This window comes from Procambarus clarkii, chromosome 27, assembly GCF_040958095.1.
Source record: "Procambarus clarkii isolate CNS0578487 chromosome 27, FALCON_Pclarkii_2.0, whole genome shotgun sequence".
NCBI classification, from domain to species: domain Eukaryota; kingdom Metazoa; phylum Arthropoda; class Malacostraca; order Decapoda; family Cambaridae; genus Procambarus; species Procambarus clarkii.
Genome location: NC_091176.1, coordinates 29,050,385 through 29,066,205, shown reverse-complemented (window position 1 = coordinate 29,066,205; position 15,821 = coordinate 29,050,385). Strand labels below are relative to the sequence as shown.

The following is a 15,821-nucleotide window of genomic DNA, read 5'->3' as shown; positions in this document are numbered from 1 at the left end:
GTTAGGCTGCTAGGGTAAGGTAGGCTGCTAGGGTAAGGTAGGCTGCTAGGGTAAGGTAGGCGGCTAGGGTAAGGTAGGCTGCTAGGGTAAGGTAGGCTGCTAGGGTAAGGTAGGCTGCTAGGGTAAGGTAGGCTGCTAGGGTAAGGTAGGCTGCTAGGGTAAGGTAGGCGGCTAGGGTAAGGTAGGCTGCTAAGGTAAGGTAGGCTGCTAGGGTAGGGTAGGCTGCTAGGGTAAGGTAGGCGGCTAGGGTAAGGTAGGCTGATAGGGTAAGGTAGGCTGCTAGGGTAGGGTAGGCTGCTAGGGTAAGGTAGGCTGCTAGGGTAGGGTAGGCTGCTAGGGTAAGGTAGGCTGCTAGGGTAAGGTAGGCTGCTAGGGTAAGGTAGGCTGCTAGGGTAGGGTAGGCTGCTAGGGTAAGGTAGGCTGCTAGGGTAGGGTAGGGTGGGACCGCATGGTGATGCAGAAGCATAGGGTTGTGGTGTATGGATCACTCTTATCCATTAGTAAAATACAGCAAACTTATCCATTATTATTCACTGTCTTCTCTTCCGACAAGTTCAAATTTGTCAACTGCTTTCAAAAGTTGCTGGATAAAGCCGTCTGCCATTTCAGTTGCTGAATTTCTGCCGAGTATTATACCCCACGGTATCGCTGGCGTATTATCTCATTCCCTTTTGTTTGTCATTATTTACATCTCTCTTCCATCCCTCGTTCATTTCCCCGTGGTCATGACTTTTACTTCCAAAAATGTACTTCAGTGTAAAATGCAGTGATATTAATGCCTAAGAGGAACAAGGGATTCATTGTTGACTTGTGAGTTTAGTCTTGCAAGCTGATACGTCCATCAACACGGGTCCAGGTAGTCCTCCACGGGTCCAGTAGTCCTCCACGGGTCCAGTAGTCCTCCACGGGTCCAGTAGTCCTCCACGGGTCCAGTAGTCCTCCACGGGTCCAGTAGTCCTCCACGGGTCCAGTAGTCCTCCACGGGTCCAGTAGTCCTCCACGGGTCCAGTAGTCCTCCACGGGTCCAGTAGCCCTCCACGGGTCCAGTAGTCCTCCACGGGTCCAGTAGTCCTCCACGGGTCCAGTAGTCCTCCACGGGTCCAGTAGCCCTCCACGGGTCCAGTAGTCCTCCACGGGTCCAGTAGTCCTCCACGGGTCCAGTAGTCCTCCACGGGTCCAGTAGTCCTCCACGGGTCCAGTAGTCCTCCACGGGTCCAGTAGTCCTCCACGGGTCCAGTAGTCCTCCACGGGTCCAGTAGCCCTCCACGGGTCCAGTAGTCCTCCACGGGTCCAGTAGTCCTCCACGGGTCCAGTAGTCCTCCACGGGTCCAGTAGCCCTCCACGGGTCCAGTAGTCCTCCACGGGTCCAGTAGTCCTCCACGGGTCCAGGTAGTCCTCCACGGGTCCAGTAGTCCTCCACGGGTCCAGTAGTCCTCCACGGGTCCAGGTAGTCCTCCACGGGTCCAGTAGTCCTCCACGGGTCCAGTAGTCCTCCACGGGTCCAGGTAGTCCTCCACGGGTCCAGTAGTCCTCCACGGGTCCAGGTAGTCCTCCACGGGTCCAGTAGTCCTCCACGGGTCCAGTAGTCCTCCACGGGTCCAGTAGCCCTCCACGGGTCCAGTAGTCCTCCACGGGTCCAGTAGTCCTCCACGGGTCCAGTAGTCCTCCACGGGTCCAGTAGTCCTCCACGGGTCCAGTAGTCCTCCACGGGTCCAGTAGCCCTCCACGGGTCCAGTAGTCCTCCACGGGTCCAGTAGTCCTCCACGGGTCCAGTAGTCCTCCACGGGTCCAGTAGTCCTCCACGGGTCCAGTAGTCCTCCACGGGTCCAGTAGTCCTCCACGGGTCCAGTAGTCCTCCACGGGTCCAGTAGTCCTCCACGGGTCCAGTAGTCCTCCACGGGTCCAGTAGTCCTCCACGGGTCCAGTAGTCCTCCACGGGTCCAGTAGTCCTCCACGGGTCCAGTAGTCCTCCACGGGTCCAGTAGTCCTCCGCGGGTCCAGTAGTCCTCCACACATCCTCATTTTCGTAATGGAAAGAAATGGTAAAGTCTACGGTAAGCTAACGGCAGATTTTATTATAAAGGAGGAAGACGGTAGCTGAGCCGCTTAAAAAGAATGGACTTAGATAATTCTCCACAAGTGCAAAATCAACCACAACGGACCTGTTAATGTGAAGCACGGCCGTTTGTTCGGGATATTTTCGCTAAGTATTTTTGTGTTATTTTTCTCAAGATTAGGTTGATAGGTTTATTAATATTTATGATAGACATGATTACCAGCTGTCGGTCCTGAATGGTTCTCGGCGGTTATGCACTTGTGTTCGGAAATACAACACCCGAGTCAGAAGATCGTGGGAATTTCTATCCTTCTATGCTGCTGACTTATAGTGGACAGCTTTTGTGCAACTGTTAGTCAACCACGCGACGCAGTTTCGACAGTGTTGGGACGACACTACGGTACTGAACCTAAGGCCACACTTAATAACGTAACGTAAAAGGGAAAACAGGACTCTGCTTAATGGTAGTTCGGTATAACATGCAACATTATAGTATAACGTAAGCAGTTCCATTCTGGCTTGTTTAAGTGCCGCCGGTAATTCCTCCTCAGAGCCGATTCACTAATGAGTGGGGATCACAGGTTACTCACCTCCACGCCTTCCCCCATCATATGTTAGGAGTTATAGTTGCTTTTCATGATGTCCGGAAGCATCGACCAACTGAACTAAGTCACTATGGAAAAAATAACTGCAGCTATGTCAAGTGGTGACCAGAAGGTCTAATCCTCCCATGCCAGGAGTACTAGAGATGCTGTATCAGTATATGCTGCATATGCTCCCTCACCTTGGGACGAGAGATGTTTTATCGTCTCAGTGCTCGGGGTACTTAAATCCCCTTTATGAACGGGTGTGGAAATTTGCACTTGCACACGGTAAGAAATTACAAGACGTTTTAATTTGCCACTCAGAGTTTGAGATTGTCTCTGGCGAGGCAGGCATCGAATTGAGGAGCCCTCACCACCCGAGTGTTTGTGCCCACCACCTGCACACATGATACATATTCTGACATTAATATGTGTTGACCGGTTTATGCCGAGGTGATAAACTTTGTTCATCACAGGTGACACATCACTGACGGTAAGTAATTAAAGTGGGAGGTTAATATATTGTCAACTTTGATGATGTTGTGATGCACATGTGATGGATTGGTTTAGATAATACAGATTTTATCCCTGTTGTCAAATGTTATTGTTATTGTTACTAATATTCCTGGTTTGTTTAGGAGTTTTTGGGAGAATTCTAAATTCACCATTTCAACACTGCAGAAAAAATGGTTGCAAAACTATAATCCAGGCAACTGCAAAGTAATCTATATCTGCAAGACAAAATATCTAATTCTTTGTCTATATGTTGAACTGTCCAAATATTGGCGGCCAGACGCTTGGTGCAAGGCTCGCCCAACTTTGCAGGGAGAATGGTGTATGGCACTGGACAAACGTAGGCTTGTTGAGGTCAGTGTAAACTCAATTCCTCAAGAAATATTCGCATTTATAAGAGACCCCTTATGCAATTTTCATGGAGTGAAGAGTGAAATAATTGACACATTTCCCATAGAGTTGTTAGTTCTTCGTAATAGTATATTACCACTGCTGCCTTATTCAATCTTGTGTTGATGATATCCTCAAAATGCATCCGGAGTCTGCCAGTGCAGACCGCTTATCACATGCCTCTGTATGACTAACCATCCTGTGTGATGGGGATTTCTTAGCATCACCTAATTAGCTTTTTTGACACACTGTACTCCACTTCATATAGTCTAGGGTAGCTGCACTAATGCAGATGTACCTCATTTCTTAATAAAAAAAAATATTCTGGGAGAGATCCATACATTTGTTTCAGTGCTTCTTTACATAATTTTATGAGAAAACGGGGAGAGGGGAGGGACAAGGTGGAGGACCAAGGAGAAGGGGACGACGTAGGAATAATGAGATGAGATGAAGAGGGGAGACTTGTGGTGGCTTGGGTTCGAATCCTCTCAGGTATCATAATTATAATGATATTTGTGCTTGGGGGAAAGGTAGAAGGTAGGGAAGTGGGGGGGACGTGGGAAAAGGGAAAGAAGATGGGTAGAATGGGGGGTTGAGGGGAGAGAGAGACATACTATCCCGGGTACCGCCGGGTACCCGGGCTCCTAGTGAGGATATTGATGCCAGAGTTAAGACAGAGGAAGTGTAGCACAGAAGGGAGACAATTATCGTAAACAGAAAAAAAGTGAAAGATGTGGGTTAACACAATTCATAACCTGACGAAGTAGACAAATCTCCGAGTAGCATTCAGGTGCCTAGATAAAAAGCCCTCCAGAACATTATATACAAACTATAAAATGTTCAACCCAAGCATGGAGTCTCAACCTAAAAAGGCACAATAAAGAAAGAGAAGACTCAGAAAAAAACAAATAAGTAACAAGATTAGTCCCCACAATTAGAGGCAACAAAAATAAGAGTCATTTACACCGAGAGGCTGAGAGAAAACCTCTCAACGTTGGAGGAAAGAAGAAAGAGCCAAGATATGATAACAACATATTTGAAATTGAGGGGAACTGCGCGAGTGGACACGGAGGGGCTGCTCACAGTGAGAAACACAAGGACTAGGAAGCCCGGGTGGAAGGTGGAGACGCAGATGAACAGAAGATACGTCAGGAAACACTTCACTGTCATAGGAGTTGCCAGCAAGTGTCATGTCTACGGGAGGAGACAGATGAAGTGACCTCAATACGCAGCCTCAAAGGGAAATATGACGAGAAACCGGAGAATTGCATGTCATATTAACTAACCAGCAGGTGGAAAGCCAGGGCTATAGAGCTAGCGCACGATCCTACAAACAACTCTAGGTGGGTACAGGCATACACGTGAGTTAAGAGACCCCTTACGTCTTTTTCCAGAAGGATCACATTCGTTTAGTAAACTCTGATCCCACTCTAGTTTGTAGCCTTGGTAATAAAGATGGACATACTCTACATCTCGCTAGTTACAGGAGCACTGAGTGGGAACACCTGAGTGCGGACATGTGTATTTCGTACACACACACACACACACACACACACACACACACACACACACACACACACACACACACACACACACACACACACACACACATACACACACACACACACACACACACACACACACACACACACACACACACACACACACACACACACACACGAGGTTCCAGGAGGTCTTCACAATAGAACGAGGTGAAGTCACTGCGCTAGGCGAGGTGGCAGTAAACCAGACAGTCTTGGAAGGGTTCAAAATTACAAGAGATGAGGTCAAGAGACACTTGTTCGATTTGGACGTGAGTAAGGCTGCTTGTCCGGACGGAATCTCACCATGGGTATTGAAAGAGTATGCAGAAGCACTTTGCTTGCCACTCTCTATAGTGTATAGTAAGTCACTGAAGACGGGAGACCTACCAGAAATATGGAAGACGGCGAATGTAGTCCCAATATACAAAAAAGGATGACAGACAAGAGGCAATGAACTACAGGCCAGTGTCCTTAACTTGTATACCATGCAAGGTGATGGAGAAGATTGTGAGAAAAACCTAGTACACATCTGGAGAGAAGGGACTTCGTGACAAATCGCCAACATGGGTTCAGGGAGTGTAAATTGTGCCTTACAGGCTTAATAGAATTCTACGACCAGGTGACAAAGATTAAGCAAGAAAGAGAAAGCTGGGCGGACTGCATTTTCTTCGATTGTCGGAAAGCCTTTGACACAGTACCCCATAAGAGGCTGGTACATAAGCTGGAGAGACAGGCAGAAGTAACTGGTAAGGTTCTCCAGTGGATAAGGGAGTACCTAAGCAATAGGAAGCAGAGAGTTACAGTGATAGGGGATACCCCCGATTTGTGTGAAGTCACCAGTGGAGTCCCACAGGGCTCTGTACTCGGACCTATCTTGTTTCTTATATACGTAAATGATCTCCCAGAGGGTATAGACTCATTCCTCTCAATGTTTTCTGACGATGCCAAAATTATGAGAGAGGATGACTGATTGAGGCTTCAAGAAGACCTGGACAAACTGAAAGAATGGTTGAACAAATGGTTGTTAGAGTTTAACCATAGCAAATGTAATGTAATGGAGATAGATGTAGGGGGCAGGAGGCACATACAGGGTATCATTTGGGAGATGAAATTTTTCAAGAGTCAGAGAGAAAAAGACTTGGGGATTGATATTACGCCAGACCTGTTCCCCTGAAGCCCATATCAAGAGGATAACATCAGCGGCATATGCCAGGTTGGCCAGCATAAGAACGGCCTTTAGAAACTTGTGTAAGGAATCATTCAGAACTTCGTATACCACATATGTCACACCAATCCTGGAGTATGCAGCTCCAGCATGGAGTTCATATCTACTCAAGCATAAGACTAAACTGGAAAAGGTTCAAAGGTTTGCCACCAGACTAGTACCCGAATTGAGAGGTATGAGCTACGAGGAGAGACTACGGGAATTAAACCTCACGTAGCTGGAAGACAGAAGAGTTAGAGGGACATGATCACCACATACACGATTCTCAAAGGAATTGTTAGGTAGATAAAGACAGGCTATTTAACACAAGGGACACACTCACTAGGGGACACAGGTGGAAACTGAGTACCCAAATGAGCCACAGAGGTATTAGAAAGAACTATTTTAGTGTCAGAGTAGTTGACAAATGCAATGCATTAGGTGATGTGGTGGAGGCTGACTCCATACACAGTTTCAAGTGTAGATATGATAGAGTCCAATAGGCTCAGGCACCTGTACATCAGTTGACTGATGTATAGGTTCCTGGAATAGAGGCGGGATTAAAGAGCCAGAGCTCAACCCTCGCAAGCACAACTAGGTGAATACACACACACACGTTAATACGCCCCCTGATAAAAACATTAATTCTTGTTGTCGGGGACAGGTAGCCTGTGTATATATTCAATCACGTTATTGCGACTCATCGTCTGCATACTTAAAAGACTAAACAGAAGCACACTTCAATAAGCAAACAAGTTCAACAGAATACCGGGGTTTTTTAATTTACTTTATGTAGATGAAGATTACAGCCAATGAGAAGCCTGTGATATATATCCCTTCGCCAATTCTTGGATATGCAGACGAGTGTTTGAAAGTGCACAACGCAAGTAATTTTAAACTTTCAACCTACTCGTTGCATCGTTTTCACTTGCAACAAAGTTGAAAAGCCTGACTCTCACAAAGATATGTCGACATAAATGGAAGCCCTGCATGGATGGCACTTTCTGCCACTCTTGGGTAGGAATGACGCATATTAGGGGATAATATTCCATGACTGATTTCACATGGAACGTATCTAGCTCTCTCTCTTGCTCCAGAATTAGTCTTCTCTTCAGCTCCAGAAATGTATCTTGACAATCATCAGGAACTTTTCAATTTACAGTTTAAGTGGGTCTCGCACTAAATCCAGCTCCTCATTACAGGAAAATATCTGCTGAATTAATTTTCCAATACTGTCAAATGCTGTAAAAATATAATTTTTGCCAAATTCTAGAAGTACTGCTCACCACCACCACCAACAGGAACCGGTGACTCTTTCTCACATATTGCAACTTTTTTTTTATCTTGACCGTTCTCTTCCAATTTCCAGATTACTCATGAAAGCTTACAATGAATCAATGAATTTTAATTAAGAGGCCCGCACACTTTCCTTGCATCTGAAGATTCAGTTTATTCAGCAACTCAAAAATGTCAACCAAATAGGCAAGGCGCATGATACATTCATCATCATACAATCAGGCAAAAATTCCATCTTACCTTGAACTTTAAACAAAAAAATATGCTGATCTCATTTCTAAGCTCAAATACCTACTCAGTTACATTTCCTCTTGGAAGCCATCGAAGATACGTGGAAAAGAACAAATGACGGCCTCCATCCATGTCAATACATAACGGCTTGAAAACTCGTGAGTTGAGAGCTTCCCCTTTGACAATATTCACAATATGAATTGTTTGATCGGAAACATTTCGTAGTGGAGCTGCAAGTGTTTTTGAGGCCAGTGTCTGACGATCGGTCATACAGTGATTACCTTTCACGTTTGCTGATCACTTTTTTCACACTAAACTTGAAATCCAGAGTGTGTTCCCCAACACAGCTGGTGCTTCGCTCCATCAGCACAGCATCCAGACATTATCCTACAAAAGATTATCTGAATCAAAGAAAGATGAAACCTTTCCAAAAATATGAGACGTTGGCAGTAGTTTTATGAGCTCAAAATCGAAACTTCTTTTTAAAATGAACCTGATTGGATATATTTTCCAAAGACTAGCACCAGGGAACTCATTGCCACATCAGTTGTTTACTCAAAATTTGAAAAGAAACCAAATGGTGTAAATGTGACCTCTTGCACAACTTGATCCTTGATGTCAATTGGGATGTCATTGATTCTCCTTTGATCAATACTGTTTGATGTAACATTCCAGCAAGTTTTTTTCTCCAGTCCATTTCCCAACACAATATCCACCATTCTGAGCTTGAAATTTCTTCGTGTACGTGGGTCTTTCTGCTTTGCTATCTCCACAGCTACGGCATAATAAGCTTCAGTAACAGAGTGGTTCATGTCCTGTAATGTTCCTGTTAAATCCAGCCTCATTTTGTTTGAGAGCATTCCCAGGACCCTTGAAAATGCTCTGTCCTTGTCCTTGTGGTGGAGAGGAACATTTACCAAATGTTCCTTCAACTTCGTTGCTTTCTTGTTTGAGGAAGCTTGTTTGAGGAAGCTTGTTTGAGGAAGCTTGTTTGAGGATGCTTGTTTGAGGAAGCTTGTTTGAGGATGCTTGTTTGAGGAAGCTTGTTTGAGGAAGCTTGTTTGAGGAAGCTTGTTTGAGGAAGCTTGTTTGAGGATGCTTGTTTGAGGAAGCTTGTTTGAGGATGCTTGTTTGAGGAAGCTTGTTTGAGGAAGCTTGTTTGAGGAAGCTTGTTTGAGGAAGCTTGTTTGAGGATGCTTGTTTGAGGAAGCTTGTTTGAGGAAGCTTGTTTGAGGATGCTTGTTTGAGGAAGCTTGTTTGAGGAAGCTTGTTTGAGGATGCTTGTTTGAGGAAGCTTGTTTGAGGAAGCTTGTTTGAGGAAGCTTGTTTGAGGAAGCTTGTTTGAGGATGCTTGTTTGAGGAAGCTTGTTTGAGGAAGCTTGTTTGAGGATGCTTGTTTGAGGAAGCTTGTTTGAGGAAGCTTGTTTGAGGATGCTTGTTTGAGGAAGCTTGTTTGAGGAAGCTTGTTTGAGGAAGCTTGTTTGAGGAAGCTTGTTTGAGGATGCTTGTTTGAGGAAGCTTGTTTGAGGAAGCTTGTTTGAGGAAGCTTGTTTGAGGAAGTTTGTTTGAGGAAGCTTGTTTGAGGAAGCTTGTTTGAGGAAGCTTGTTTGAGGAAGCTTGTTTGAGGAAGGTTTGCAACAAATAACATATTGAGGCCTTTCTTCTCCATTGATGAAGATGGACATGAATTCATATTCAATATATAAATCATCATACCATCTTCACGATAAGCTCCAAACTCTGTCAATAACAAACAAGAAAAAGTCACATATGTACAGATAAAGAGATAAATATTTATCTTTACTTTCAACTTAATCTGTAACTTTTAGTAAGGTGTGATGTCCTGTATGTTACGTACAATCTGTAGATTTGTACTTTGTAGAAGGATCAACATTTCAACAGTTTGAGTCTCTGGCCCTATTTTCCCTTCGCCCGCTCTGAAACCCTCAAATACCCACCCTTGGGGGGGTGGGGGGGTGGGGGGTGGGGAGAGGGAATAGGACATAACGAACTTAAGTGAAAGCACCAAATGTAATCCTTGTTGCACAGCCTCAGTTGACATAGTTGTTGACATAAACAAAATTCCCTTGAACACACAGCTCATGTAATATAGATCTGATTTCAACTGGACTTAAAATGTTAGCCAACACGCCGTATCTTTGTGGCAGTAATTTCTTAATAATCTCAAATATCCAGGAGGGAGTCTCCCTGCTGTCCTTCCAGGACAAGTTGTGTTATTATATCCTGGAGGTCCGCTACACCATTATGTACACCACTTTAGCCTTAAGGTGCATTTCTTTATTACCACTTGCAGTGGCTGGTGATAAGCAAATGTCAGAAAGTAAGGATCAAGATGTCTGCTGACTGGGTGCGTCCCTTCACACAAGATATCATTCCCTGCTGAATGGTTTTGGCAAGTATAAACTATGTTTATAGTAGAAGAATGAGTTGAGGAAAATGTAGGAGGTGAGGGAAGGGTGGAGTGAGGTGGTGTCGGGGTGAGGGAAGGGTAAAGTTAGGGAGTGATGGGGTGAGGAAAGTGTAAGGTTGTAAGGTAAGAGTGAGAAGTGTGTTGAAGAACCAGAGGAGTGAGGCAGGGAATGGGTGGGGGTTTGTAGGAGTGATGAAACATCTGGGGGATGAAGAGATACCTTCCTGGGCATCTTACCTTAGATACCTTCCTGGGCATCTTACCTTAGATACCTTCCTGGGCATCTTACCTTAGATACCTCCCTCAGTATCTTACCTTAGATACCTCCCTTAGTATCTTACCTTAGTCACCTCCATCAGCATCTTACCTGAAAACCTCCCTCAGCATCTTAATTTAGACATCTCCCTCAGCAATTTACCTTAGATACCTCCCTCAGCATCTTACGTCTCGTGATGCTGCCTCTTAGGGACTCTATTACCTCTCCTGAGTTGAAATGACTTTTACAGCGTCAGAAACTGCATTTCTCAGCTGCTGTGTTTATATCATCACATACCAGCTAATTACCTAATTGTACATATATTTCAAATGTAATAAAGTAAAGTCTAATACATTTTGAAAACATTACACTAACCAACCTATTGTAAAGCTTTAAATATTGGCATACATTATTTTCTTGTAGCTGAGTTTATTCACATTAGAGAAAAAAACAATGCACAGAAAACAAAGGACGCGCTCATCACAAATTACAACAATAATCAACTTTCAGAAACAACAAAAGCTTTTAGTCCTGCACAGCTTGCAATAAAAAGAGTGGAGGAATATTCGATGACAAAAAAACTTCCCCAAATCCGTCATCAAGGGTATTTCGTCCGTGACAATGAAACGTAAAAGAAGCACACCCTTAGTTTGAACCAAACTTTTGAAAGACGACCTCCCCAGTCAAGAGCGAGAAACACAAACACCTCCCACATGATAGCACTTCCGTCCGAAACACATAAGAGTGAAAATGACGTGCTTCAGCGGGCGTATCTTCCCCCTCTCTTCCAATTTGGGCAAAAAATACAAGTATACTTACGCAGGTCCTCTAGACAAAGAAGAAGCTTGGAGCAGGCTTCAAATTTGGAGAGGAAGGGTGAGGAGGCGGCAGAGGGCGGCCCGCTGTCAATGATGACCCAGCAGCCAGAGAGCCACATGTAAAATGCTTTAACAGAAGCATTATTATGGCACACTAAAAACACCCGCCACTTTCATCTCCCGACCCGCACCGTCCTCCCACGGTACTCTTGGACTTTATACTATCTAGCAATGTTTCCGAGAGAAACTTTGACTGTGAGGGTTATTCTTCCCCCCCTCACACGTCACTCCCACCACACCCCTCCCTCACTATTTCTCTTCCCCCCCCTCCCACGTCACCCCCTCCCTCACTATGTCTCCCCCTCCCCTTCACCATCTCCCATCTTCCCCCAAGGAGCTCGGAAATAGAGGTTGCTTTCTCAGTCCTGCCACTTGCCGCGAGAAAATGTGTAAAATCTATCTGTATCTATCAGACAGAATGTCTGTTGATTTGTCTGTCTGTATGAGGTTGGAGGTCAGACGCTTTGGGCTAGCTTCACTCTCGTCTGGAGTACAGGATGGATACTGGGTCATTGGAACCCATCTGACCTTTCTATTAAGAGAGGTTCGGAATTCCTACCGAGCGATTTTCCTGAAGTCGGAAATTAAGTCGCGGGTGTTTCCTATATTTCTGTTATTCCCGCCGTTTCCGTTTACCGGCGCATTTTCTTGATTTACTTGAAAATGATGAATTTAAGTCAATTTTCTTACAATGATGAAGAAAGATAATGAGTAGTGAAGAAGGTTGGGGAAGAAGCACAGGGGAAAGAAGAGGGAACAAGCAGACAGGTGAGGAGGAGGGGAGAGTGTGAAATGGGGGGAAGAGGAGGAGAAAGGGGGAAGAGACAGACACAGAACCAGGAATCGACAGGTATCTCTTCTAGTATCTACAAGAGAATGTCTTAGTGACTGTCTTGCGTCCGAGGGCTGAGGTCAGATGCTTGGGGCCTCACCAAAGTGTTCAAGTTGATACACGGGTGATGTGGAGTGCCACAGGCCACTTGGGGTCGACCTTTTCAGAAATATCGGCTCTAACATTTTCATGGTCTGAAATCAGTTTGTTTGCCGTACAGATTTTAAGTGTTCATAATGATAGGAACTGGGTCATGATCTCATAAACTACATAATATAATGTCCAGCTATAAGACCCTTCAGATTTGACAGTATGAGATACCAGAGATTACTTTGTTGCCTCTCGTGCTTCTGAGGATATCCTTATAATGTACCCAACGTTTGCCAGTGTGGGTTTTACTAAGTCTATGTGACTAACCATCTTACGAAATGCGGGTTATTTAGTGCCTAACCAACAACTAAATCATTCCTATAATTTATGCAGCTGCATAAATGCGGGGTTTATCTAAGAACGCTAATGAAAAATAATTTCAAAAATGATACACCCAATTTCAGCTTTGTTGAGATAAATTATGTTTTTTTGCTAACACGCCAACACCACTCTTTGTGTGTGACTAACTTTTGTACCATCGCTGCGTTATTTATTCTCGTGGTGTTGAGGATCTCTTCATAATACACTCAGAGTTGGCCAGTGTAGAATACTGATTATAGTATGACTATAACCATCCTCCAAGATGTGGAAATTTTATATCACATTGCTAGCTGTTGTTGTTGTTGGTTGTGCTACTGTTGCTGTTGGTTGTGGTGTTGGTGCTGCTATTGTTGTTGCTGTTGCTGTTGGTGGTGCTGTTGCTGTTGCTGTTGTTATTGGTGGTGCTGTTGTTGGTGGTGGTGCTGTTGTTGTTGCTGTTGGTGTTGTTGTTGTTGCTGTTGCTGTTGTTCGAGGTGGTGTTGCTGCTGCCTTTGCATACTTAAGAAGGAGGTGATCAATCACCGCCTACGTAAGGACAAGAAGACGTGAGGAAGACCCCTTGTCTTCCTCAGCTATGCCCATCCTTCCCTGCATCGGGGAGCTGGGGTGGGGGGTGGGGGGAGGGAGGGTAGAGAGGGGAATTCCTCTCCACAGTCGGCCATGTTAAGGTAGGAACATGAGCTGTGAGGAGAGCAGAGGAGGAAGTCAAGGTCGATCAAGAGCAAGTCGACCAAGAGGTGAAACAAGAGAAGAAAATCAAAATCCCTCGTCTCCCTCTTTTTTTTAAGTGAAGTATATATATATATATATATATATATATATATATATATATATATATATATATATATATATATGTCGTACCTAGTAGCCAGAACGCACTTTTCAGCCTACTATGCATGGCCCGATTTGCCTAATAAGCCAAGTTTTCCTGAATTAATATATTTTCTCCAATTTTTTTCTTATGAAATGATAAAGTTACCCATTTCATTATGCATGAGGTCAATTTCTTTTTATTTGAGTTAAAATTAACGTAGATATATGACCGAACCTAACCAACCCTACCTAACCTAACCTAACCTATCTTTATAGGTTAGGTTAGGTTAGGTAGCCGAAAAAGTTAGGTTAGGTTAGGTTAGGTAGGTTAGGTTGTCGAAAAACAATTAATTCATGAAAACTTGGCTTATTAGGCAAATCGGGCCTTGCATAGTAGGCTGAAAAGTGCGTTCTGGCTACTAGGTACGACATATATATATATATATATATATATTTATATATATATATATATATATATATATATATATATATATATATATATATATATATATATATATATATATACACACATGTAGGGTGTTCTGGGCGTTCCTTCGCTCTCAAACCCCTACCCTCCCACACGCCTACTACCTCCCCTTCTCACCCCTTTCCCTTATTTACCTCTCCCCTTTTCACCACACCTACCACCTCCCCTCTCACCCCATTCTCTCCCCTCCCCCATTGATCGGCGAGAGAACAAAAGAACCAAACAGGGAGTTCTGAGGAGAATTCGATACAATACTTTCCCTTAAGAAAGACTTCAATCTGCCTATCCTCTTCAGACTGCAGGAGATGGCGAGTTAAGGGTGGGCGTGAGGGTGGGCGTAGGGGTGCGTCGAGGGTGGGCGTAGGGATGGGTCGAGGGTGGGCGTGGGGGTGGGTGTTGGAGTGGATGGAGGGAGTGGGTGGAAGGTTGAATGTGGGTGAGGGTGGAAGATGGGCGTATAGGAGGTGGAAGCTCTTCACTCCAGCAAGAATTTCTATCCTTATATTCCACGTTTGGATAAATATTAATTAATTATGTTATTATAATAATTATTATAATAATAATTGTTATGTTTAATTATCACTCTTCCTTTGCTGGGTCTTGAAGGAAGCCGGCCTCGGGTGATAGGGGGCTGTGACGATCTCTGTCAGGAACCCGTAGGTGCGGGACCGGGCCGTCCACCTCCTGGGGCTGGTGCGGCCCCCCAGGCTCTGCTTCAGGAAGCTGGGGTCGTTCTTGCCCTTGCTGGGGTGGTTCTTGCCCTTGCTGGGGTGGTTCTTGCCCTTGCTGGGGTGGTTCTTGCCCTTGCTGGGGTGGTTCTTGCCCTTGCTGGGGTCGCTCTTGCCCTTGCTGGGGTGGTTCTTGCCCTTGCTAGGGTGGTTCTTGCCCTTGCTGGGGTCGCTCTTGCCCTTGCTGGGGTCGTTCTTGCCCTTGCTGGGGTGGTTCTTGCCCTTGCTGGGGTCGTTCTTGCCCTTGCTGGGGTCGTTCTTGCCCTTACTGGGGTGGTTCTTGCCCTTGCTGGGGTGGTTCTTGCCCTTGCTGGGGTCGTTCTTGCCCTTGCTGGGGTCGTTCTTGCCCTTGCTGGGGTCGTTCTTGCTCTTGCTGGGGTGGTTCTTGCCCTTGCTGGGGTGGTTCTTGCCCTTGCTGGTGTCGTTCTAGCCCTTGCTGGGGTGGTTCTTCTCCGGCCCCGACCACAGCGGTCTCCGGGTTTGAAGTTCCCTGTGCCTTCTTGTACCAACTTCGAGGTCAACTCCGGAGCTCACAGTTCCCGCGACGGCGCTGGAACCAATCGTATTGGCTTTTGCCTTTCCATTGGAGACTTTCGGCGCCGTGGAGAGGGAAGACCTGCTGCCTGGGTAACAGCTTCTCCTCAGGGATCTGTGATGTGCCAAGTAACCTTTGGCATATCGTGGTCCAGTGGTTAAGGCGTGCGTGTGGGAGTCCCCGGGACCCTTGGTAGCATTTCCGTCCTGCTCCAAACATTTCCTCACAGGATACATCACCTTATTGTAATTTAATTGTGTATTAAACTTCCGGTTAGTTTAATTATTTGTTTTAGTTTAACTTCCCCTTTGGGATAATATAACTAGCAAGCTCCTTGAATAGCTTCTCGTATGTGTGTGTGTGTGTCTCTCTCTCTCTCTCTCTCTCTCTCTCTCTCTCTCTCTCTCTCTCTCTCTCTCTCTCTCTCTCTCTCTCTCTCTCTCTCTCTCTCTCTCTATATATATATATATATATATATATATATATATATATATATATACATATATATATATATATATATATATATACTGCTTTTTTATTTTTTGCAATTATTTAAGTTTTTCAATAAACTT

General features: G+C 45.0%; 1 protein-coding gene across 1 annotated transcript; it reads right to left on the bottom strand.

The window, feature by feature from the left end:
* Positions 1–8,369: 8,369 nt before the first annotated feature.
* On the bottom strand, positions 8,370–9,503 carry LOC138369215 (uncharacterized). The gene has a single exon (XM_069332156.1). It carries the CDS (start codon positions 9,501–9,503, stop codon positions 8,370–8,372), a length of 1,134 nt encoding a protein of 377 aa, XP_069188257.1.
* Positions 9,504–15,821: the final 6,318 nt, after the last annotated feature.

Coding starts and splice junctions, on each gene's coding strand:
- LOC138369215 (XM_069332156.1), bottom strand. CDS start 9,503: ATGTCCATCTTCATCAATGGAGAAGAAAGGCCTCAATATGTTATTTGT.